Genomic DNA, 27,841 nt, shown 5'->3' with positions numbered 1-27,841 from the left:
TGAATGATTTTTATCATTCGTCCTCACTGACAGGTGTAAAGAATAATGACCGGCAGACTATCTGATCAGCTGCCGCATGCTCATCTGCGCCATTACAATCGCTATTTAGAATGTCCTGAGCCAGTTTTGATCCAATACTAATAAAAAATTCATTGGAAGAATTTGCCATATATCTTACCATCATCTCCCAATTTCAATTCTCTCCCTTCAAGTTGATTTGGTGGATTTGTGTTCTTGGCCGTTGCACTTCAGTTATTTCTCTTATTACTTCCCATGTTTGCTTAGAGTTGCTGGAAGTTTCAAATCGCCTTGAAAAGTATTGTTCCTTCGCATTTCTATGACAGTTGTTAGTAGATTTCTGTACCTTCTATAATACTCTCTAAGCTGTAGATTCGCTGTATTATTCTTGCTTTGTCTGTGTAATTATCTCTCTTCCTTATTGATGTATTAATCCATTTGTAATCCAGGCTTAATTTTTCTTTTTGTGTGCGATACTCTATTAATAACGTTACATTCTTCTGTGTATTTCTTCAGTATTTCTATCATTTTCTTCAAAGCACTATCAGCGCATTCCTGCAGGTACACGAATTCCAGGTCTCATTTGTTAGTGCTAATGAAAGTTTATTATAATCAATACTTTCATAGTAGGGTTTTCTTCTGTTGTGATTGTGTTCCACCGCATCATATTTAATTCCCAGAATAGTTATAAAATGATCTGTAATAGATTTGGGAAAACTATTGGTATTATATCTTTTTTAAAGTTTATCAGAATATGATCTATACATGAAGCGCTATTATTTCCAATACGAGTTGCCTGCTTTATACAATGTAGGAATCCATATTCACTGAGTAGATTATCATAGTCTTCCAGCTGCCTGTGCTGATTTGGTTCTTTTGTGTTGATGTTCAAATCTCCTAGAACGATGTGAAAATACTTTCCATTATCATCCAAAATCTGCCTCAGATCAATGAGAAATTCTGTTAAGTCCAAGTGTGATGGAGATCTATATAACGCTGTTATAACAAAAGTTTAACAAAAGTATCTTTCTCAATTTTTAAATGCATATTCAGACAGTTGGCTTGCCTAACTGCAATTTCTTTTATTTTGACAAAATAGTCGGATTTGAAATAAATTATTACTCCATCATTCTGTAGAATATTGTTTTCTGTTTTGTGGCAGGTATAATTATTAATTGATTTCAAGGAAACACCACCAGCAATCCAGCAGTCCGTTAAGACTATCACGTCGAAATCCAAGTTCAGGTCTTCCAGTTGAATAAGAAATTCTTCAAAGTTTTTATTGTAGCTTCTGATGTTGAAATTCATGATTTTAAAGTTGAAAGGTTGGATTATTGTTGACATCTTGTGAATTTGGAATCGAAAAGTCTTCAATGTCTAATAAATCCAAATCCTCCATCAAATCAGCCATTTTTGTTTCTGTGTTTATAATTATTTGTGTGCCAATTGTAGATATCCTAGTCCTCAACTGATTGTATTTTTTGAGTTAATGACAGCATGAGATCTTGCTCTCCAACTGTTAAATATCTGAATGAGTTGGTATGCCTACTAAGTGCTACTATTATGTGCTGGATGCTATTGTAAATCTTGAGTAGTTTAGTATTTTTCCTCACTAGGATAACATCTCTAAACGTTAAACCCTGAGTTTCATGTATAGTTAGTATTGTTAATGAGCCAGCGGGAGCCTTGTTTTAACAGCTTCCAGTACCATTTGTTTTTCTGATTGCGTGAATGTGAGGATTAATGTTTGTGGTTGTAGGTTGTGAGGTTCTCCGTTAATTATTGTTGGTTCAATTGATCGAATAATTTTATTTGTATTGCAGATATCATTGTAGTGGTTAGACAACAGACAGCACACATCCATTGGACACCTGTCGGTTACTGATTGGTAGGAATCCGGATCCGCGAAAACAGAAATATTTTTCCAGACTGCTGGTAAACCACTTCTCTCGATGTAAGATATTTGTTTGAGTCTCCAACCAGTACTATCTCGTCTGCGCCTGTCAGCTCACAGACGAATCCCACGAAGCCGGCGTGCATAAGGACAGCTTCATCGATGAATACGCGCTTATATTTTTTGTGGCAGCCATTAATTAGAAACGACGTCACGGTTCTGTAATTTGAATTGATGATTGAGTTGAATTCATTTCCGTGTTTCTCCTGTATAGTTGATCTTATTCCTTTAATTGCGGCTCTTGTTTGAGTTAGTATGAGGTCTTCCATTGGTCGATGTTTATCAACAATTAAATGTGTTTTTCCGCTCCCTGGAACTCCATCAATCCATCTGATTATCGGTATCTTGCATCGAGATATATCAATTTTCGAAACAGCATCCAACAGTTCCTCATCAAGCATCACTTGAGTGTCTCGACTAACCATAATATATTTTTCACTGGAACTGAAATCATGGCGACTTCAGCTGATGATGAAAGTGGACACTCGCCGATCTAGCGGATGACTTATTAACTACTTCCATGAGCGGCTGGAAAGAGACAACTTTCTGGCCTAGACCGGAAAAGAAACCCTTTTCTGACGTCGTCTGCAAACAAGGTCTTTCAGATCTACGTAGAGACTGGAAAACAGCTGCTTTCTGTGCAGTGTGGCGAAAATATCTTATTACAAAAATATTTAATCTCAATTATGAAAATTTATTATTTAATCATTCAAGAATATATTTTCTTGACGAATAAAATATAAAAAAAAACTTTTAAAAAATTTAAGCTTTCACTGTCTCAATGTTTTCACGTGATCTAATGGACCGTGCAAGTTTAAATCTTTGTTTTGTTGTACTATCTGTTTTTCTAAATGTAGTATTCCACAAAAAATCGTTTTCCGGCCTGGAACACGGCACAACGGGGATAATTAAACCGATTCCGAAAGGCCCTGAAAAAAGCTCTGTGCTTCGTGAGTGGAACAGCCACTCAAAAAGTAGGTCTCAACAGCAAAAGCATAGGCCTACTCCTCTCTGGTCCAACGCATAATGGCGACTGAACTGTGCAACAACAAAACTTTCAAAAACCACCTCTCGAAAGTGACTAGACTACTAACTTCGCGCTACGCCATCTTCTAACTGAATAGTAAGCATTAAGAAAATGAAATTATGATGCCTCACTCTGTATTATTGGAGGATCTCAAATGTGGGATGCTCAATCAAAAATGTGTGACCAGATATTAATATTCATATTGATTTTTTATTACTATTGACATTTATATATTATTTTTATTTCAGTCGCTACGCAAAAATCAACTTCAGAAATATGGATGAGGCTTTGAGATGCGTAAACTTTTACCGCAACTATGTGTACATGGGACGGAGGCTGCTCTGTGAACTCAATGACGAAGTAGCGGCCGGATCAAATGATATGAGGTCTGTGTAAACTTCAAATAGATGAGCCTCATTCTACGACAACGATTAATTCAAGTTAGGTTAGGTTCCCACTTTTACTACAAAAATAATGTCATGTGTTAACATGTAATGTTATTTTCATCGACATGAAGTAAGAACAGGACATAACAGTGAAGGTTGATTTTGGTTTGAATTATAGTTATAAGGTTTGAATGTTTTGAATTGAAGCGGCAATAATATTGATCTTCAATTTCCTGCCAACCTATAGGCCTACAATGAATATAATAACCTTCACTGAATATTTGTTATCGCCTAAATTCAAATCCATAAGTCGAAATACATTAGAATATCATTCAGTATAATACCATTTCATTTTGGTGTAGAAAATGTAATAAATTTTCGAATAAAATACATAATAGCCATGACATTTCAAAAAGGCTTTCACGATTTGAAACATGTTATGCACTAATAAAATATAAAAGATACTGGATCATTTTTTTCATTATGAATTTTAATTGAAGTGGCAAAAATACTCGAAAATAGTTTTCCGCCTTGTTTAGGATGACAGGAAGTTGAGGATCGGTCGTCAAACTAGACAAAGTAATGCTACCTCAATCACTAGTTCCTCTAGTTTTTATTTTGAGCTCCATGTTTTTTTTCAAATATTCAACTGGTCATAGAAGATTAGAGCATCTTGATTTTTCCTCTTTGTTTAAAAAAGTTGAAAGTATATTTTGTTTCAATCAAAGTCTATATTTTTCAACTATTCAACTGGAGAGTCATCTCGGATTCTTCTTAGAGACTGTTAAAAATTTAATTTTGAATTTTCTCACCAACTGAACTATGAAATTAATGTTGAATATTCCAAGTATTCTGTGTAAACGCTAGCTTGAATGTTTTATTTGGTAGTGAATATTACTTCAATAAGATTAGTGGTTTCAGTCCAGTATTTAGTATGTGATTCATGACCAGACTGAGATTTTGGATGTGATGCGTATCACCGAACGAAAAAGTTGTAGTTTTTCATGTGAGTTTATAAATATATTTTCATAATGTACTTGATTAATATACTTGTGCCATAATTCGCATTTTGTCAAGAAAATACAAGGTTTCTCTTGGAGAGCTCCTGAATGAGAATTCCTGTGTCAGAATGTCTGTTTCAAAAGTAATTTTGATTTTTTTTCGGAAGCCATTTCACATTGCAGAGTGCTGAGGCACTAGGAGACTAGTAGTTTAGGGTCTTTTGAACTCGCGCCAGTTGTCTCCGCCCTGCAGGAGAGTTTTACAGGTTTTTTCGTGAGAGACGTTTTAGTGACGCCTTAGAGTTTAAATGCAGCGTGAACAAAGTGTAACAAGGATCCAGACGTTTTAGGAGATGTTGTTGAAAGTGAAAATGGGTCGTACTCGTAAACCCAAGAATCATATCCAGTGATTTACATGTCACAAAAACGGGCCTCACGGAAATGCCTGTAAAAACACTCAGGCAGGGCGGAGACAAGTGGCGCAAAGTCGGCTTTGTTCAAAAACTACTAGTCTCCGCAGCACTCTCAAATATATAGAATGGCTTTAGAAAAATGCATTACATCACTACTTAGTATGAAGATTGATGGTTAACTTCTTCTTAGTAGTAAAAGTTGACTTATCTTCTTATCTTAGTGATTTCTTAGAATTCAGAGAATAGAGAATGCTTGATAACAACTTGAGCCACAAATGGCGACCACGTGCTCTCCTAAAATTTAAAAATTGTAGATTTCTGTTATTTGTTGTAACATGTGCTCTGAACATATTGTATTGTAAGAATATGGACACTCGAAGAGCTAGAATAATAGAAAGAACCGTTTCTCGAAATTATTAAGAATACATTTGAATAGCCTACCTAGCCAGACGACAGTGGTATTCTTTTCAGAATAGTTTGAAACAGAATTAATTCTTTCATAGAAACTTGCTAACAGTATTCTAAACGTTATTCACAGACACGCTTACAATAGAAACCACATGACCCACTGTGTTTTGTGTTAACCCTTGTATATAGCCATAGGATAAGTTGATGGCAGGTAAATGTAGATTTCGTATAGCAATATAGATATATTATAGTTAGGAGAGAAGTGAAATGTAGATATTATGTAGTTTACAATGTAACCACGTGGTTAGCATATGAAGTAATTATATTATTATTGAAGCAATTATTTGAATAAACATGATATGAGTTGATGTCTTTATAAATTAGGTCATGAAGTAGGTTAGGCTATGTAGAAATTATTCAAATAATATATGTTGTCAATGAATTATAATGTAATAATTATTACAAGCTAAGTGAGTTAGTTGAATCCGATTTCTTATGCTAAAGGTAAATTTGTAAAAAGAATTAGGTATGTTTGATTCAAACATGTTAACAATTAACGTATAGTTATACAGTGAGTATGAGAAACCTGCTTAATTAATAAGTATCTTATTAATTTGATTTATTCAATTCAATTGTAATGATGTACTGCATGACATTGTATTTTGTTCTTCATTTCATGTATTTATTAGTGAAGTATTTTTCATATTAGATTTATAAGATTGATCACTGTATTAATCAAATTCGATGAGGATGTATTCAATTGTCAGTATCCAAACTTCAGAGTTTAAATATTGGTAAAATATATGATATAATTTGTTTTAATAATGAAGGGGAGCCATAGTTTCTTTTTACAGCTATTTTTATTATTCTAGCTCTTCGAGTGTCCATATTCTTACCAATTTTTAAATTTTAGGAGAGCATGTGGTCGCCATTTGTGGCTCAAACTTTAGAACGCTAGAATTATTTTGCATTCTTCTATCAGATTTTGAATCTTAGAAGGAGATTTAACTTGAGTTGACATTTCCCACATAGTTTTGTGATAAGTGATAACCAAGGGTGCATAACACTGCCGTAGTATTATTGAAAATTGATGCAATTGTAAATATTTTTCGAATTAATTATAATATAAGTTTAAATTAATTATTTAGGCTCAAAATGTCATTCGATTGTACTAGATATCAGGTTCAATTTGTTTAGTAATCATCATTTATTGATTATTATAGTCATGATTTACCTTGACTGTTAATAAATAAATAAATAAATAAATAAATAAATAAAGGCTTTTATTGAACGAAATTTCATTACATTTTAGAAAATAATCAAGTAAATGTTAATACATTTTTATTGTAAGCATTTTCTCCTTGGCTGAGTGCCGTCAGGAGGTGTTGGCAAGCTTTTTATATATGAATTTTAATATTATTTATTTATTTTAAAAACAGACAATATATACAAAAAATAAGAATATAAAATACTATTTTACAGAGGAAGAGAGGGTAATAGTACATCTTGTGTGTATGGATTAAAAATTGAATTCTTGAATCAAGAAATATCTGTACGCCCAAGCATCTCTGCAGTATTGTCCTACCAGCATCCAGTTGTCACCATTCAGGTACGTCTTCAGCTCCTCTACCGCAAGCAAAGTCTTTCCGAAGTATCGCTTTCTGAACTCTGCAAGCACCGGGCACCTGGCTATGAAGTGGACTACATCCTCTTCCTCCTTCATGTTGCATAGAGAACAGATCCTTACATCCTGCCTGTGGGAATATTTGTTGAGACGAATGAGCTCGGTCCTTGACTTCATGAACCACTTAATCAATGTGAAGTCCACTGGTTCATACACATAGTTTGTGAATTGCGTCAGTTCTGGATACAGGGAGTATCGCTGGCTTCTCTGAAGTCTGCCTCTGAATCCCTCTCTCAGTCCTCAGTGACTCTGATAACAAGAGCCTCAACATCACCCGCAAGGAATTCCGTTGCTGAGACCCCATAAGCCGTTTCCATATTCATCCAGTCTCTGTACACAAACACTTTCCTCTCCATAGTTTCCTTGAGCAGAATATGCGGATACCTATTATCAGGCAGATTCATGCATCTCTCATATACTTGAAGTGGAGCCTAACACTTTGACTGCCGCGTGAGTCCACAGTGGACTCACATTGTATTGAGCTCACCGGCCGCGTGAATCCAAGGTGGACTCACAGGCACTTCTTTCAGAAAAGGCCGTGTGATGTCGCAGTGGCTTCACATTTCCTATGCATTTCAATACTATTCGAAAGTGCATGGCCAGTAGGTACTAAAACTGCCATGGCCTGGTCATATGAGTGTTTGTTCTATTTTTATTTTGCATAAAAGTAAAAATCCATCACAATTCCTTTTAAACCTTTGAAATAATATTTTTCCATTTATTTCATTTCTAATTCAAACATTTCTAATTCCACATGAAATCAGCTGTTTCTTTTTAGCTTCAATAACATATTTTTGTTTCACAAGGAGTTGCTATCAAGAAGCTTCCTTCTGTATTGATAACCTATTTTCAATAATTATTGAAACGTGTTTCTATGAAGTTTGTTAGTGGTGATTGTGATGGTGAAAAGTTTCTGAAATGGCAAGTGACTATCAATCCGAGCAAGTTTGTATAAATAAACTTTTACAGGACTTATTATCTGATGAAGAGTCGGATATTCAAGAGTTAGATGATACTTATTTTTGTCTGATGAATACAAACCTAGTGAAAATAGTGATGACTCCAGTGAAGAACAACCTCAACAAAAAAAAAAAAAAAAAAAAAATGTCAGAAATTCCAATGTAGGCGAACCAGTTGCTTCTACAAGTGCATATCCACCAATAGATTCTTCAATAACTAATACAATTGAAAGAGTGATAAGTGAATTCCTGATTTCCGATAGTAATTGTTTTTTCAAGATAAATACTCTTTATTATGTGTGAAATTATATTTTCATATTAGATTTATAAGATTGATCACTGTATTAATCAAATTCGATGAGGATGTATTCAATTGTCAGTATCCAAACTTCAGAGTTTAAATATTGGTAAAATATATGATATAATTTGTTTTAATAATGAAGGGGAGCCATAGTTTCTTTTTACAGCTATTTTATTATTCTAGCTCTTCGAGTGTCCATATTCTTACCAATTTTTAAATTTTAGGAGAGCATGTGGTCGCCATTTGTGGCTCAAACTTTAGAACGCTAGAATTATTTTGCATTCTTCTATCAGATTTTGAATCTTAGAAGGAGATTTAACTTGAGTTGACATTTCCCACATAGTTTTGTGATAAGTGATAACCAAGGGGCATAACACTGCCGTAGTATTATTGAAAATTGATGCAATTGTAAATATTTTTCGAATTAATTATAATATAAGTTTAAATTATTATTTAGGCTCAAAATGTCATTCGATTGTACTAGATATCAGGTTCAATTTGTTTAGTAATCATCATTATTGATTATTATAGTCATGATTTACCTTGACTGTTAATAAATAAATAAATAAATAAATAAATAATAAAGGCTTTTATTGAACGAAATTTCATTACATTTTAGAAAATAATCAAGTAAATGTTAATACATTTTTATTGTAAGCATTTTCTCCTTGGCTGAGTGCCGTCAGGAGGTGTTGGCAAGCTTTTTATATATGAATTTTAATATTATTTATTTATTTTAAAAACAGACAATATATACAAAAAATAAGAATATAAAATACTATTTTACAGAGGAAGAGAGGGTAATAGTACATCTTGTGTGTATGGATTAAAAATTGAATTCTTGAATCAAGAAATATCTGTACGCCCAAGCATCTCTGCAGTATTGTCCTACCAGCATCCAGTTGTCACCATTCAGGTACGTCTTCAGCTCCTCTACCGCAAGCAAAGTCTTTCCGAAGTATCGCTTTCTGAACTCTGCAAGCACCGGGCACCTGGCTATGAAGTGGACTACATCCTCTTCCTCCTTCATGTTGCATAGAGAACAGATCCTTACATCCTGCCTGTGGGAATATTTGTTGAGACGAATGAGCTCGGTCCTTGACTTCATGAACCACTTAATCAATGTGAAGTCCACTGGTTCATACACATAGTTTGTGAATTGCGTCAGTTCTGGATACAGGGAGTATCGCTGGCTTCTCTGAAGTCTGCCTCTGAATCCCTCTCTCAGTCCCTCAGTGACTCTGATAACAAGAGCCTCAACATCACCCGCAAGGAATTCCGTTGCTGAGACCCCATAAGCCGTTTCCATATTCATCCAGTCTCTGTACACAAACACTTTCCTCTCCATAGTTTCCTTGAGCAGAATATGCGGATACCTATTATCAGGCAGATTCATGCATCTCTTCATATACTTGAAGTGGAGCCTTAACACTTTGACTGCCGCGTGAGTCCACAGTGGACTCACATTGTATTGAGCTCACCGGCCGCGTGAATCCAAGGTGGACTCACAGGCACTTCTTTCAGAAAAGGCCGTGTGATGTCGCAGTGGCTTCACATTTCCTATGCATTTCAATACTATTCGAAAGTGCATGGCCAGTAGGTACTAAAACTGCCATGGCCTGGTCATATGAGTGTTTGTTCTATTTTTATTTTGCATAAAAGTAAAAATCCATCACAATTCCTTTTAAACCTTTGAAATAATATTTTTCCATTTATTTCATTTCTAATTCAAACATTTCTAATTCCACATGAAATCAGCTGTTTCTTTTTAGCTTCAATAACATATTTTTGTTTCACAAGGAGTTGCTATCAAGAAGCTTCCTTCTGTATTGATAACCTATTTTCAATAATTATTGAAACGTGTTTCTATGAAGTTTGTTAGTGGTGATTGTGATGGTGAAAAGTTTCTGAAATGGCAAGTGACTATCAATCCGAGCAAGTTTGTATAAATAAACTTTTACAGGACTTATTATCTGATGAAGAGTCGGATATTCAAGAGTTAGATGATACTTATTTGTCTGATGAATACAAACCTAGTGAAAATAGTGATGACTCCAGTGAAGAACAACCTCAACAAAAAAAAAAAAAAAAAAAAATGTCAGAAATTCCAATGTAGGCGAACCAGTTGCTTCTACAAGTGCACATCCACCAATAGATTCTTCAATAACTAATACAATTGAAAGAGTGATAAGTGAATTCCTGATTTCCGATAGTGATTGTTTTTTCAAGATAAATACTCTTTATTATGTGTGAATTAATATTTTAATATTATTAGAAAAGATTCAAACATTTGAATATTGTTTATTTCTTCACAAGACCTGAAAAATGATTAGGAAAGTGTGGTGACACGTTGATCTCACGCGGCTCATGTGGTCTCCACGACCACATAGTTTGATGTTGACAATACTCATGACATTTAACATGACTGTTAATAATATTGAGCGATATGTCTGGTGTCAGAGTATTCTGGTATTTTTCGAATTAATTATAATATAAGTTTAAATTAATTATTTAGGCTCAAAATGTCATTCGATTGTACTAGATATCAGGTTCAATTTGTTTAGTAATCATCATTTATTGATTATTATAGTCATGATTTACCTTGACTGTTAATAATATCGAACGATATGTCTGGTGTCAGAGTATTCTGGTCGCATGTGATTAATTTCATGTCCTTGATAGTTAATTATTCCAAACTAAAAGTAGATACAGATGAAGTAGATACTACATGAAAATAACAACTCAACTAACAGTTCAAAAACGGAATGTATTTATCACAAGATATACATCTTAAGATAAGTAAGTACATCGGAATGATATGTAATTTCATCGTTTCTTAATTTATCAACTCAAGTTGATTTCTCAATCAACTTGAGCTAATTTCTTAATCAACTTGGCTTACATCTACTTAGCGTATATATTTGCATTGTGTTGCATGTGTAGGCTTTTTTTGTCTACACAACAATAAAAATAAAATATATTTACAAACAACACTATAAAGAACTATGAGTGGAATAACATTCACATACGGTTTTTATCCTTAAAAATATATATAACCCCTTGCCTTCAAACGTCAACAATATTAAGTTCCATTACTTTTTTCTCATTAACAATATTAATAGATTTTCAAATTTCCTTTTTGGAATCAGATTTTTATAAGCCTGCAGCTTTACATACTTTTATTCCAAGTCCTAATAATTTAATATTTGTCGATTGTGGATTTATATAGGCTGTGGATTACAATAATAGTAATCTCTTTATAGAAACTTCTTGAACAAGAAGTCATGTTTAGATAGTTAAGTTGATGCATTTAGTTACGTTTTAGTGAATTAAGTAAGTTGGAGAGTATCTATTCGAAGTTGTGTTTTCATTTGAACTTATATTATTATCTTATCTACTTATCACTATACTTATATTATCATCAGTACGGTATTTAGTTTGAGTTTATGTATTTTAGTATTCTGCTACCGTACCAGATTTGTGAGGTTGTGGGATTTCAGTTATAAAGTTGTTGCATTTAGTTACGTTTTATTGGATTTGACAGAGTTAATTAAGTAAGTTGGAGAGTATCCATTCGAAGTTGTGCTTTCACTTCCATTTATAATAATATCTCAAGTACGGTATTCAGTTTGAGTTTATGTATTTTAGTATTCTGCTACCAGATTTGTGAGGTTTTATCCTCTTTGAGTTATAAAAGCGTTTAATGTTATAAAGCAGCTTATTCTGTCCATTTTTCTAATGTGTTATTTCATTTCAAAAAAATTGAATAAATAAATATTTTATTACGGTAATACTTTGTGCAAGTTATTTCCCGAATTCTCAATGTAGTCTATGGACTCAAAAGTTATAGGCCTCAGAAATAAGTGTGATAATTTTATTGGCCAACGTTAAATCTGCTCAAAGTGTTCAAAATTAGAATTTGATTGGTCAAAGCGTTCGGTAGTTATTGTAACACATACAAATGACGTCTAAACTAGGAGCTAATCTGATACCATACGCTCATTCAATAAGTTTTATTCTCATTATCTTATACCTATACATATAGATAGATAAGTCTGTGCAGTACTATACATAGTTGTGCGATACATAATTTAAGTACAACAACCTTTAATAATTTAATTATACTAATAATATTACATAACATTCAGTCAAACTAATAATTGAAAAGTAGCCTATAATAATTTATTCTGCTTGGATAATCTTCAATTTGTATTGACTTTCAGCTTTTATTGCTGTAATGAGATTCTTAAAAAATAAAAATGTCACAAATGAGTTCTGTAATATGCTTCCTTAAATTTAAATGTTTCAATTAAAAGGTTCCAAAAAAACTTGTTACGTATTTCCAGGATAATATCTGCTCGGTCTCATTTGTTTATTCTTCTTTTATATTTGATCAGTTGCCATCTTTTATTATATAAAAATATATGAGTTTGACTCAACTATAGCGATAATTTATATCCATGCTTCTGTACAAGCTTCTATCTACTTTTTATAGAACTTCAAATTATTCGTGTCAGCTCATAACTTTCCATGACTAACACAGTTTTAATCTATTTTGATTAAGCCAAATAATATAAACTACTTCGAAAAACGTCAAAACCGATTTAGACTTGGCCAAATTTTTGCCAAGATCAGGCGAAATAATTATTACAAAAACAAGAACATTAAAAGCTTATCTTGGTTATGAAATTTCAAATAGATTTTCTCATCACATATAGATAGATGTCGATTGTCTTTGATCGATCCGATAAAAATACATTGTCTCTTCTAAAACTGAACAATAGAAATTTCTAATCTTTAAAATTCGTCTTCAAATCACTTACTGTTGTAACTTTGATTGCTATTCAATAAAAATATTATTCAAGCGCAACCTAATTAAAAGTCCTTGATTCAAGTTCAATTTGAGTCTTCCTTTCTTCCAGTTGATAATAATTAACCTTTCAACTAAATTCTATTTATTATTTAAAATTCACTGCGATTCTGAAATCCACAAAATCCAATTTTAGAATCATTTTTCGTGCTTAAATCAAATTTGGAGCTGATATATATTAGCAGTATTGTATAAAGTGTTCACATAGCCTTTATTGTTTCAAAGCAAACATTATTTGTTAGGAATATTGCTGGTGGTAAATAGATAAGAATCTATTTGGAAATTTCTGCTACCAGATAGATACTATTTCTACTAGTAGATAAATAACTTTTTACTATTACAATATCAACTCTCACAAATGCATTCCGCAATATTTCTACTATATGTAGTTTTCCTGCATTCAATGTCAGTAACATTTTTTGCTTACCAATTGTCCAACTTTGGTTTAATAACCAAAGCTTGGTTTAATAACCAATTGGTTGTTATTAATTGGTTTAATAACCAATTGTCCAAGCTTGGTGTAATACGTGTTTCTATACATGCCCAGAAAGTAATAATCTGATTTAGACTTTGCAAAAGTTTCAGATTTTGATAAATTTCTGGTGTCAAAAAACACAAACTCTGTTTAAATTATATTTAGGCTCAAGTCATAAATGGAATGTTGATTGATGAAAATTTAAAATAATATGATCATAGTGTCAGTCACACAAACATGAAATAAATTTCATTTGAAAGTAACAGCACTTATAGTTTTTGAAACTGTGAATAGTACCGTAATAGTTTATAGATCAAAATTTGATTGACGTTTGTGTAACCGGCCGTTAGAACAATAATCCACTTACGGTTGGTAGTCTAACTGTACATACTTGCCTATTCTAATATCATGTGACCTGGCTTATTACTATCTTTATCACTAAACTGGGTGTTTTAACCAACTCCTTAAACACCAACTACTCAAAACACTTGTCAGATCTGACGAATAGTTTTAGTAATCTATAACACATTTTATACCGGACAAAATTATTTCTTCTTCTGAGGATGTTTATGCGGAGCATGGGAAAGAAGGGATACAGCAGCGGCGATGTTGCCGTACTGAAGCGGACAGCGTTCTGTAGACTTTATTGAGTCTTTAACACCTAATAATACGCCTACCTAGTTTCCTCTTTGAAAACATTGCATGGACTGAGTCTGATCGTCAACTTGGCAACCGCGCTTCTATGACTGATTTGGATCTCCATTTCCCTGCTCCGCCAATCCCTACAAGTCTGAGGTGGTTTTAATTCTACTATAGTGAAAGTTGCTGTTGTTTGTGTGTTCATGCTGCTTCACGTTTTGGAGCTTTTGAGTTTTTGGCATTGAAGGAGTTGATTCCTACACATATAGATTAGTTTACAGTTGCTATATACTGTAATAGAACAGCAGCTCACTATGTAAGTTACGTTACCTATTTTTACAGCAGTTTGCCTCGCTATGAACGATAGGCTGCGTATTTTGCAGACGTTGCATTATGCTTAAGCAGCTAGCGATTCAGGACGGTTCTTGAACAGCATCTCGACGACACTTTCGTCAGCCAACGTCGACGTGTCGCCGACATTTCGGTCGTTGACGGCGATTTTGCGCAGCACGCGACGCATGATTTTGCCGGATCGTGTCTTGGGCAGGCCGGGCGCATGCTGGATCACGTCCGGCTGTGCGAACGGTCCGATCTTTTCTCGTACTGAACAAAAATGTCGTACATTAATATCAAACAAATAATTCTTCATGTTTGCCAATTATTGATCAAACAAATTATTAGAAAGCACAAAGCAACAAAATAACTATAGTGAGGTCCACGTGTTGATAACAGTGGAGAAAGATAGGAGAACAACATTGCCGATTCTCTACATTGCCTCTGCTTTCTATAGAATTTAGCTAATTAATCTAATGAAATATTAACTGTTCATTCTTGTTAGAAATGATAAATTATACTTTTATATTTCATTTGTCAAGAAAGAATATTTTTCTAAATGATCATTCAACATATTTTCATAAATGAGAATGAATATTTTATTAATTAATTATATTTCTAAATTGTTGAGAAACGATATTGCAATATTGAGGAGCTACAAAAAGATAGTGCTATCTGCCTTGTCCAATGATAGACAAGGACAGCAACACCAATGTTAATCAAATACTGACATTGTTTGTGATTTTGTGCATGTGGCTTAAAACTTTTCAAGTTTTTCAATTCATAAATGGATATTGGAGTGTAAAACTTATTTTTCGATATTTTATTGTCAACCCAGATTCCAAAATTTTCAGTGTTTATATTTTGGGACGGTAAATGTTTGTGAAATGATTCGTACCAGAGCCTCATTCAGACCGGATCAACTATCTAAATTCGAGAAATAATCGATTAAATAATATCTAAACTCTCCCGAGAAATTTTTTTTATGTTTATTTATGTAACAAACTACACTCTTGTGAAAACATTGGTAGATAAAACGCTAAGGCGGGTTGTGTTATTATTTCTCTTCCAAATTCAGGTGACACACTTAAAGGATTGTACATTAGTATAAATACTAGGTAGTATGATTTTATTCTTAAGTCAATTGCTTTTTTTGTCTGTCTTTCTGTTTTCATAATTTGAATAAGACATTCACTGTTCACTGAGAAAATTATTGAATAATTTTATTCATTCTATTTTATTATTATTTTTTCATTTCACTTGTTTTTTTCCATGAATGAACCAACCGTTCATTTAATAACATTAACATTGTTACATCACTATGAAACTACTTATAATAAAGTTACTCGTTTGTAATAAGAGATAGTCATCGTTCTGTTGCATTATGAAAACCGTAACATTAGTAAATTTTTATTTATTAATTTTATACATGAATAGAGTTTATTTCTTGAGTAGAGCATAGCGGTCCTACTACTCTAAAGTTAAATTTTTATTTTAAGAGAAGTGCACTCCAATAGGGCTTATGCCTAGGTGTGCCCATCTTTATTTAACTTTATGTTTTTCTCCTCTAAAGCAAAACAAATAATAATGTTAAAATAGAGCATAGCGGTCCTACTACTCTAAAGTTAAATTTTTATTTTAAGAGAAGTGCACTCCAATAGGGCTTATGCCTAGGTGTGCCCATCTTTATTTAACTTTATGTTTTTCTCCTCTAAAGCAAAACAAATAATAATGTTAAAATAGAGCATAGCGGTCCTACTACTCTAAAGTTAAATTTTTATTTTAAGAGAAGTGCACTCCAATAGGGCTTATGCCTAGGTGTGCCCATCTTTATTTAACTTTATGTTTTTCTCCTCTAAAGCAAAACAAATAATAATGTTAAAATAGAGCATAGCGGTCCTACTACTCTAAAGTTAAATTTTTATTTTAAGAGAAGTGCACTCCAATAGGGCTTATGCCTAGGTGTGCCCATCTTTATTTAACTTTATGTTTTTCTCCTCTAAAGCAAAACAAATAATAATGTTAAAATAAGTTGTTTTTCAAAGTGGATTTTCATTAGTATTTTTTATTTTTAGCCGGTAAAATGTGTTGTAATAATATTATGTTGTGCGACATACATTTATTTTTAAATTGAAAAATAATTGAACATTCCAAAGTTTAGGCTTATCAATTCTGTTGTTTCTCACCCAATCATTGTTTTGATATTGTGCATGTTTAAATGAAATTGTAACGTGGACCTCGCAATAGATGTAAAGATGCGTACAGACTTTCGCTCTGCTCCGCAATCGAACGTCACTCGAGCAGATCGATTGATGATCGACCGGGGAGCAAGAGTGGGACGCGAGAAGAGCTAACATCTCCCGTAACGTTCATGATCGGTGCGAGTGCGGAACGAGGGCGGAGCGGGTTGGAGGCGCGTATATCTGTACGCACCTATAGATAGAAAACCAGACTGATTGCTGACCTTTGGTCTTCAACTCGGACACGAGTTTGTCAGTGAATGTGATGCCCTGGTTGGGCGTGATGAAGCAGTAGAGGCACTCGCCCTTGACAGGGTGCGGACGCGACACGACTGCCGCCTCGCTGACGGATGGGTGTTCGCCGAGCACCGACTCCACCTCGGCCGTGCTCATCAGGTGGCCGGACACGTTCAGCATGTCGTCCACGCGCCCTGTCACCCACAGGTAGCCGTCTGAGTCGCGGCGGGCTCCTGAATCGTCGAACAAAATGTACGTCTCATAAATATATTAATAATTCACTTATTCATCCAAGAAAATTATAATAATACCTGTAATTGTGGAGGCAGAAAATTGTTATTGATGTGAATCTGGGAGAAGATCGGTTTTGGGCCAAGCATGTTGCTTAACAATTTTTTTCAAAACAAGAAAATCAAATCATTGAATAAACAGTTTTATTTCTGTCACATCCACATTTATAAAATGAAATATTTAACTTATTCATCCAGAAATAATATAATAATAGCTTTAATTGTGGAGGCACAAGATTGTTAATGATGTGAATCTGGGAGATCTGTTTTGGACCAAGCGTGATGCTTGGTAAATGTTTTAAAAATAATTTAAGAACAGTTTTTAAGAAAATCAAATCATTGAAAAAAAAGTTCTATTTCTGTCACATCCACATTATTTTATAAAATGAAATTGTGTTTTTCAATTATGAAAAAATTCTACAATATCAACTCTAATTCCACAAAATCAAATAAGTTTCTTAGCTGGGTTCCACCACTGGGAGGGAAGAATGATATGATAATCATATGTCATAAATCAGTTGTTTGAATTATTCTAAATCATCAGAAAGTTTGTTATTTTATATCAGTTTATTTTAGTCAATAAAAGCCATTATTCTAGCTCTTCAATGGTCTCTATTTATTACACTGAGCGAATTAACACTATAATCCAATCAACTTTAAAATAAAAAAATCATAAATACCAGAAGAAAATTTAACTTGAATAAAATTTTTTAATTTATTAATTTTTTCAAATAAAGGTCGTTTGTACAGTCAAAGTTTAGACTGAATTTAATCAACTGGTGTCCTAGACTCAGAATGAACTACATATAACGAACGAGACTTGATTCTTTTCAGACGATATTATCATAGTTATAACAAAATATAATATTATGAACATTCAACTTATATTCGTACGTTACATGAAATCAATAATTCAGTCCACTTACCGTCTCCTGTGCAGTAGAAACCGGGGAACTTTGAGAAGTAGGTGGACTCGAACCGTTCGTGGTTTCCGAAGAGAGTGCGCATCATTCCGGGCCACGGCCTCCTGAATACCAGGTAGCCCTCCCCGGGTCCATCGACGACTTTTCCCTCCTCATCCAGAAGCTCCGGTAGCACGCCGAAGAACGGGAATGTCTGTTAACAATCCACGCATTATGTTACAATCTGTATATTGAGACCACGTTATAGTGTCTCTTTTTATTTCTCAATATTATTTTATTCATTTTTTATTCAAATTTCCATTTATAAATGTTTGTTCCAAACTATTTGATTGGTTAATAAAAATACTACTAAGACATTGTCAAAAACCTCAGACTTTTAGATAGTTAGAAAGACCGGTTTCGGTTGTTACACCATTATATCAATCTCTGATAAACTGATATCAGATCACTTATCTTTGGTATCAGAGATTGACAATGGTGTAACAACCGAGACCGGTCTTTCTAACTATCAATAAGATCTGTGGTTTTTGACAATCTCTTAGTCTTCTTATTTAATATGAATAATTACCACAATATCAACTTCTCAACTACACAAAAAGTATTTGATTGTTATTTACATCTTTTCTTTCTTATTAATTTAGTTTCTGTTTGTGTAACCAATCGATTTTCACTATGGCTTGTTCCAGCATAAAGCTTCTATAGGTTGTTGCTTTTCTTTTGATGTAATAGATAAGAAAATAAATAGATAATGACTGTGGAGAAAGAATGGCGAACAGCGTTGCTGCTTCTCTGCCTTGCCACTGCCTTCTATAGAGGATAGCTTATGCCGGTATATCTGATGTAATATCAACTGTTCATTCTTGTTAAAAATAATCAATCAATCTCTTTATTCAAAACATACATCAAAATGTACATGAATGCGTCTTTCTTTATTATTTTCAAAATAATAAAATAAATACAAGTAAAAACAAAATACATCAACAATAGGTAGTCTAAATACATAATGAGTTGGCACTAAAAAATTCTTCATAACTGTATAATTCTAATTCCACGATATACTTTTTCAGTTTGTTTTTAAACCTTGTAATATCTTTTTCATGATTAATCTTAGTAGGAAGGTACCGGTAAGTGATGAATTTGATGCCCATATAGGTCGGGCTTTGTTTGTACTTCTCTTTACTATGTTCTTTGATAATAAAGTTGTTCCTATTTCTTGTATTATAGTCATGCACACTGGATTGCCTGGGGAATTTGTCTTCATTATTTTTTACGTGTAATATTGTTTTATAAATATAAAGTCCATACACCGTCATTAATTCTAACTTTTTAAAAAATGTCCTGCACGACTCTTGTCTATTTAAATTAGATATTTTTCTTACTGCTTCTTTTTGGAGTTTTAATATCCTATTCAAGTTAAATGCACTAGTCCCACCATAAATCTCAATGCCATATGAAATATGAGAGTGGACAGTGGCATAATACACGGATCTCAAAGTTAATAAATTACAAATGGGTGCCAGCCTTCTTAGTGCAAATATTCCTGTACTTACTTTTTTACATACTCTTGATACATGCTCTTCCCAATTGAGTTTGTTATCTAGATCTACGCCTAAAAATTTTATGTTATTTAAGTTATTTAGCTTCAGTGTACTTTTTCTTTTGGGATTTCTACAGGTGAAATGTACAAATTTCGTTTCATCATTATTTAATAAAAGGTTCATTTTACTTAAAACGTTTTTTAAAAGCAATATTGTGTCATTACATTTTTCTTCGATTATATCCAAATCTTTGTCGAATATGCTTAAACTAATGTCATCAGCGTACATACAAAATTTAGTATTTTCAATTACATATTTTTCAATCATATTATATTTGGCAAGAATAATATTTTTAAATTATTAAATAGCCCTAGTACATTTTCATAATAATTGAGATTGAATATTTTGTAAATTATGTTTCTACATTGTTAAAAGACGATCTAGCAACGTTGCGTTTGGTGGGTTTCAACTCTTCAAGAGCCATTTTCGAGTGTAATAGGCTCTTGGAACTATAGTGAGGTCCACGTTATAATGGCAGTGGATAAAGATAGGAGAACAGCTTTGCCGATTCTCTATCATAATTTTATTTATACATTGTCAAAAATAGATTTGGCATCGTTGCCGAGCTAGAAAAGGATAGTACTACCTGCTTTGTGGAATTATGGACAAATATAGTAACATCAAACTTAATCAAATAATGTCATTATAACGTGGACCTCACGACAGTAGTGTTGCAATATAATAATTCTATTTTTAAATAAAATTATAAAATATTTTTCCTCCAGCTACTGTCTAAAGTACTTACTTTACTCCCTGAAACCTAATACTAAAGTGTCACTTTTTCGCTCTCGGTAGTAAAAAACAGAAAAACTCCCTATGGAGTAAAAGTGACTCCATTTAAATAACATGGGGAGCATCTCTATTTTGAAACTTACATTGTAATCGGTTAGAAGGTCTAAGCTCAGATGAAAAAGCATAATAGAGGTGTCTGTCATTGAGTCAACTGAATTCAATACCACAACCAGAAATTTGATTAACTCATGAAATATATGTTTGTATGATAATTATTATATTCTTAATATTAGTAGACAATATAAATTTATACAATTTTTAAAATAATTTATTCTATTCAAAATACCAGCCAACAAATATTTTTGATCTGCAATTCAAATCTGAACCGCGTGATCTGGAGTCAGCCAGTTTTGGTAGCTGCTCAGCTGATATAATTGTTACAACTTTTGCCGATAGATAGCGCAATCGGCAGTGCCAATCAGACGACCGGTTTTTAGGTTTTAGATTTAGGTTATGTTGTTAGGAATCATTGTCACCAATACGTAAGTTATTAGAATAATTTTATTTGCAGTTTCTATAAAAAAATGTAGATGGAGGAAAAATGTTGTGTACATCACGAGCGAAAAATACTTTTTCTCCCTCAGGAAAATTGCTGCCCTCGGCTTCGCCTCGGGCTTCAAACTTTTTCCCACAGGGAGAAAAAGTCGTACTTTTCACTCTAGATATACAAATAACTATTGTTATAAAATAATTTTATCAGGGTACTTTCGATATTTTTTCAAGTGTTTTAATAATCAGTAGTCCTGAAAAAAGAGAGAATAATGAATAAATAGTTACAGCTGAGCCAGGCTTCATAGGAGTGGCTCCAGGAAGAGGTGTGAGAACATGTCCACCAGTCTCTGTCTGCCAGAAAGTGTCCACAATAGAACACCTCTCACTGCCTATGTTCTTGTAGTACCACATCCACGCCTCTGGGTTGATTGGCTCGCCCACAGTTCCCAGCACTTTCAACGAAGTTAAATCGTGCCTAAATAAACAGGAAGGATTCAATTGATTATGCGGTTGTTTAGAATTATAATTTCAATAAGACAATATTGGTACAGTATTAATGCACGGTATAGCGTAATAGAATTATGTTTTATCTTTTGATGTAATAGATAAGAAAATAAATAGATAATGACTGTGGAGAAAGAATGGCGAACAACTTCTTACTGAAGAAACATAACCTATTTTTTGGACATGTAATCAAAATTTGGGAATGGAATAGTTTTGGGCCAAGCCTGTTGTTCCTTCCCAATCATATTTATATGATTTGTTATTGTATCCACGTATAAATAGATAAAAATATAGATTTGAGAAATGAACATTATTACTTCATTATTCAGGACATATTATAACACTTATTTTAGTATCTCAAAAATAATCATTTGAAAATAAATATTGGTGAATGATCTTTCGTTATTATATTCAGGTAAACCTCAATAATAGGGTTAAGTGTAATGCCGGGTCTAGACGCTCAAGTTTACCATCAGTCTTTTGCTCAAGAAAAAGACTAATTGTTTGGTTCAAGCAAAAGACGGATGTAAAATTGCGTTCACACGTATCCTTCTTATGTCGTCCCTTTTCCTATTTTTGTGCTCACAAGCTCAGTTCGTCATCAACTATGGAAGAGCTAGTACTCTTGGCCACTTTTGCTTTGTGTGCAAAAAAATAGGAAGAAAGGTAGAGTTCATCGTTCACGTTGGAGTAGGGACTGGTTGTTAAAAAGAGACAAATTTTCTCACGTTGCATTACTTCGAGAATTGCAAGATGAATCTGAAAATATGTTCATAATTTTGTTTATATGTTCCTCATTTACGGTGAAACGCGGCTATAGATTTTCATGTAATTTGACAGGTATGTTATGTTCCTCTTTAAATTGCGCGTCGACGTATATAAGTTACAATGTTTTTTGAAATTTTGCATTAAGATAATTTTTAAGGATAATACAAAAGGAAAAGAAGTCTCTTTCGAACGCCAATATTACCGTGAAAATCAGACTATAGACAAAAATCAGCTGTCGAGTGGATTATTACTTGCATGCAATTAATATCCCATTGCAATTTGGTAAAAAATCAGCTGTCGTGTGGACTATTAATTGCAATCAATGAGGCATGCAATATTGATAACTCGATGTAGCTTATTATTTTTTCTCCCGACTTTTTTCTGCTTTCAACTCTGTAAGCTTTTAATGATATTAGCATAGTTGTTTAAAGCAAATTAGCATTCTAATGCTAATATTATTTTTAATATTAATAATTATTGTCGATACAACTAAATTCATAATATCAACATCAAATTCTGAGAGTATCATGAGAATCAAGAAAGAAAAAAAGCGTTATATGAAATCGATAAAAAAATTGCTTATTTTCAAGTACTCGCGAAGCATTTTATTAATTTGAGGGCGCTGAATCCGAATCTGAAATCACAATTTCTCTATCTCCATTTTTACGCGATTTAGGTTTTGGTGGATAGGCAAAAGACGGACGGTTTGATGGAAAAAGATTCCCGGCCGATACATTTCAAGTTCGACGACATCATCGGTCAAGACCCATCCGTCTTACCGTCCAGACACAACGACTTACATGCTCCGACTTTTGCTTGAGCAAAAGACTGAAGATAAACTTGAGCGTGTGGACCGGGCTTAAGAGAGGGCCGGCTGCGCCCTAACTTCGCCCTCCTAGGTTTTTAATAAAGGCAGCCAATCAATCAATCAATAATATCAGACCTAGCTCACATTTCTTGATTTTTTACTGTACCCAACTACTATTTTGTACATTGTTTGCGTTTTTCAATACCACACTTACAATATCCATTCATATACTTATATACTGGTATTCATAAGCATTTGGATGAATTGAGAATATTTATTGTTTATTATACAATTACTGATGATTACTGTTGTCATCCTTGGTTTGGCAATTTCATCACAGAACTAGAGGTGGTCTAAAACCAACCCAATATATTATTCGAGATGCGTTACTCACTTTTTGACTGGAGCCTCTCCGAATTTCATGAGCGCCCTAATAGCGGTGGGTGCCGTGTAGAACTGGGTCACTTTGTACTTTTCAATGACAGCCCAATATCTGTCGTTGTCTGGGTAGAATGGAGTCCCTTCGAACTGAAAATATCAGTCATAAGTTACTTCTACATTCAATGTAACATTTTCTGTTCATTTGTTCTCGAATAAGCTGAAAAATGCTGGAAACCCCAGGAGAAATTCTAGGAAACCGCTGATTTTGGGCGTATCTTTGACTTTATATTTCAAAGCCATTCTAGCACAATATTTTTGTCACCTTAGCTGAACATCTGTAGAAAATTTGAAAATTTTCGTTCAATCTGTTTTCTTGAAAAAAACTCAGAACACTGGAATAACGCTGATTTGCAGATTTCGGGAATATCTCTGGGAATTTTTCAAATCAGTTCTTAGTACGCTCTATATACTGTAGTAGTGTCCAGTTTCCCTATAATGTTCCTTATATTTCTGAATTCCTCACTCGATCCATCCTTGAACTTGAAACACAACAACTCCGGCGCAAAAAATCCATTTCACACAATTTATTCATTGACTGCCTCTTTTTGTTAATTCCCAAGTTTCAGAACCATAGAGCAATATACTCTCTGTACAATTGAATGATAAATTGATTATTATGTTTGTGGAATTTGTGATATTTTTGGACCAGGGTATGGAGTTCCACTCGTGTATTGTGTGTACACACCCTACGCTGTGAGGCAGAAGGGGATCGAGAAAGAAGAAGAAGTAAGTTCGATGTTTGTGTTGCCTGTACAATTATACTTGTAATAGTCTCTTTATTCTACTTGTTTTTCTCTACTTGAGAATATTAAATCTTGTGAATATTCGCAACTTACAACGATAGAAGTGGCCCCATTGGCGAGTGGTCCATAGACGACGTAACTGTGGCCGGTAATCCAGCCCACATCCGCCGTGCACCAGTAGATGTCACCCGGGTGGTAGTCGAACACATACTTGAATGTAGTGGCTGCATATAGCAGGTAACCCCCTGTTGTGTGCAGAACTCCCTTTGGTTTGCCTGTTGATCCACTGCAAATCACGAAAAAACAACTGAATTGAGAACAACCAAATTTCACAAAGATTCTTTACTCTTCATTCATTTGTAAAAATGGCACTAAGTGTGAATAATAAGGCAAATTTAGGTAAAAATGTAGATAATATGACAAATTCAGGTAATAAAAATAAATTTAGGTAAATGACACAAATGACTCTTAAATTTAGGTAATATGACACACATGATATTGCCAAAACTATTGTAATTTAATGACTATTTTATTTGTAAAAATATTTCTTGTATTTGACAATAAATTCATTATTCAGTCCAAAAAAAGGGTCAAGCCACACGACACGATGTGTTTTACAGTCTTCACGACAGGACAAGAATCTCTCCGATTGGCTGAACAGGAAGTTCACTTGATATACGCCAACCCAATCAGTCAATCAGAAAGCATCCTGTCATGTCGTGCCGACTGAAAAAATGCCTCGTATGGTTTGACCCAAAGGTTATAATCCTTCATGCATAATTTGAACACACTTTTCAGATGTTATGCACTTGTGAAACAAGTGGCACTTAGGACATTATTATTATTATTATTAGCGAATGCCTTTGAATGGTGGGGAGACCCAAGGGTGTAGTTCCACCCACCTCGCCGTATATAGTCCAAAGTTCCCTAATGGGAAACCGGACACTAAGGTTATAGTGAGCACAATACTTTAAATTTACATCTTCACTTCGAAAAAAATTAAGGTTCCCCAATTTCTAAATTTCTATACGTTTCAAGGTCCCCTGAGTCCAAAAAACTGGTTTTTGGGTATTGGTCTGTATGTGTGTGTGTGTGTGTGTGTGTGTGTGTGTGTGTGTGTGTGTGTGTGTGTGTGTGTGTGTACACGATATCTCATCTCCCAATTAACGGAATGACTTGAAATTTGGAACTTAAGGTCCTTACACTATAAGGATCCGACACGAACAATTTCGATCAAATACAATTCAAGATGGCGGCTAAAATGGCGAAAATGTTGTCAAAAACAGGGTTTTTCGTGATTTTCTCGGAAACGACTCCAACGATTTTGATCAAATTCATACCTAAAAAAGTCATCGATAAGCTCTGCTATCAACTGCCACAAGTCCCATAACTGTAAAAATTTCAGGAGCTCCGCCCCATCAATGCAGATAGATTCCCAATTATTATCGGGCTTCAGATACAATTGAAACAAAGAAAATCAAGTGGAGTAGATTGAGCATGAAAATCTCTACAATTAATGTTCGGTAACATTTTCACCTAAAATTGAAAATAAGCTTTAAATTCGAGAAAATGTGATTATTCAATTGCAAATTATTGTTGATTCTATTAAATCATTCACTATGAAGAGATAGCAGACCTCATGTGTGTCTCCAGCGTTATTGCCCTGTCACCAGCTGGCTCAAATATTTGAATAGTAGACTTGAGATGCGCGGGAACACTAGCGTCAGGTGATCAATTTTCATAACGGCAAGGAAAGTTGTGTGAGTGCGCCACACCAGATTTTTTCTAATGTGAATAATAATATTATATTGTGAACAATTTATAAAATAAAATTATAATAGTCTACCCTTTTTTGAAATAAATAAAATAATATAGAATGCAAATTATAAAAACTAGTTTCAGTGTTCAAACCATCGTCAGGTTTAAAAAAATAAAATTCAAAATCTAAAACCTGAAGATGGTGTGAATTCTGAAACTAGTTGTTATAATTTTATTCTTAGTGCTGGCTGCCCAAAAGCCGGTTAAATTTTAACCGTGATTAATTCCAGGAGAACCAATCTGAGAAGACGTTTTAGAAAAGACGGCTTCTCTGATTCGTTCTCATGGAATTAATCACGGTTAAAATTTAACCGGCACTTGATAATCTATTAATTTATTAATTTCAAAAAAGGGTAGGCCTACTATAATTCTATTTTATGGATTGAAATAAGTAGCCCTGAATTCATACATTTTAAGAAAATTGTGAACAAATCATTTTCTTGAAAAATTACCTCCTTGTCATTATGTAATTACATAATTTAGAATATTTATCAGATCATATAATAAGGGAAAGATGATTATGAATTCAGTGTCGAATAAAAGAGTGTGGTACGGAAAGTTCAATCTTCAAAGGAATAATACTTAAGATCTTATCACTTTTGGTAGCCACAATAATTAAAACGTGGAAATTTCCTGCTAGGCCTTATCACAAATGTTTAGCTGAAATTTATGTACATACTATAAGTAGGCTATAGAACTGTTTCAATTCCTATCATATTACTTCGTATGATATTATACAGGGCATTCATTTACATACAATTGATAAATAATGTTTTTTTTATTAATTAAGATTTTTCTTATGTCGGCAGTGCAGAATAAGAAATTATAATTTGCTAGTTTCTTCTGTATTTCTATTTTCTCCTACAATATTTTGTAATTTTATAATTTATAAAAACTATTGTATCTTATAATTTCATCAATTTCTTTTACTCATACTGTGTCAATCATACTAAATGTAAATTATTCACTTTTTTGCAATAGATATATTTCAAATTTCCAGCAGGCTATATAAGATACATAACTATCCTATTACAGAGACGACTTGCGTTCATACTGTTTCACAGTACATTGAAAAAGATACTACACTCTGTACAGAATTACTTCAGACTTGGGATGGACATGCGCAGCAGAAAAAGCATACAGCGGGAAGGATCACTACCTCCGTAAACAAAGCCGTAGTGCATTCGTGTGACGTCAGCACAGGTAGGGCTCCTACACCAATAAAAATTCGTTGATTTCAGCTAATCTATATCAGCTAGTGTTTTTATTGTTGTAGGAGTCCTACCTGTGCTGACGTCACCAGAATGCACTATGGCTTTGTTCACGGAGATAGTGGAGGGATACAGAGGCGCGATGTTGCCGTTTTGAAGCGGTCAGCGTTCTCCAACTTCTAGTGACTGTTCATGTGCTCATGCTACACATGTGAAGTTTCCTCTCTGTAGTCACCAGTGACCAACTGTCAATCTTTTTTCTCTATCCTTGCAGGCCTTCATCACTCCATCCACCATTATAACAAAAAGATACAGTGATAGAATATCTCCTTGCCTTACTCCTGCTCTTGTTTCAAATTGCTCAGAGCAGCAGTTACCGACTCTCACATAGTTCCTACAGCTTCTGTAGTAGCTCTGGATGGCCTTCAACAAATTATCATTCACTCTTCTATCTCATAATTCCTTCCATAAAGCATTCCAGGGTACTCTGTCAAATGCTTTGATGAGG

The 27,841-nt window shown here is 33.7% G+C and overlaps 1 protein-coding gene across 1 annotated transcript in view; it reads right to left on the bottom strand.

Moving 5' to 3' along the window:
* Positions 1–14,436: 14,436 nt before the first annotated feature.
* LOC111057202 (acetyl-coenzyme A synthetase) overlaps positions 14,437–27,841 on the bottom strand; it is a 69,864-nt gene continuing 56,459 nt past the window's right edge. Inside the window, exons 6-11 of the mRNA XM_039429937.1 lie at positions 24,398–24,590; positions 23,515–23,648; positions 21,326–21,515; positions 18,162–18,351; positions 16,933–17,178; positions 14,437–14,738 (exon numbers count right to left, since the gene is read on the bottom strand). Of these exons, the coding sequence (XP_039285871.1) occupies positions 14,533–14,738; positions 16,933–17,178; positions 18,162–18,351; positions 21,326–21,515; positions 23,515–23,648; positions 24,398–24,590 (1,159 nt within the window). The 3' untranslated portion in view covers positions 14,437–14,532. The remainder of the gene's footprint in view (positions 14,739–16,932; positions 17,179–18,161; positions 18,352–21,325; positions 21,516–23,514; positions 23,649–24,397; positions 24,591–27,841) is intronic.

Source organism: Nilaparvata lugens, chromosome 6, assembly GCF_014356525.2.
Source record: "Nilaparvata lugens isolate BPH chromosome 6, ASM1435652v1, whole genome shotgun sequence".
NCBI classification, from domain to species: domain Eukaryota; kingdom Metazoa; phylum Arthropoda; class Insecta; order Hemiptera; family Delphacidae; genus Nilaparvata; species Nilaparvata lugens.
Note: the sequence above shows the minus strand (reverse complement) of the source record. Positions and strands in the feature narration are given on the sequence as shown.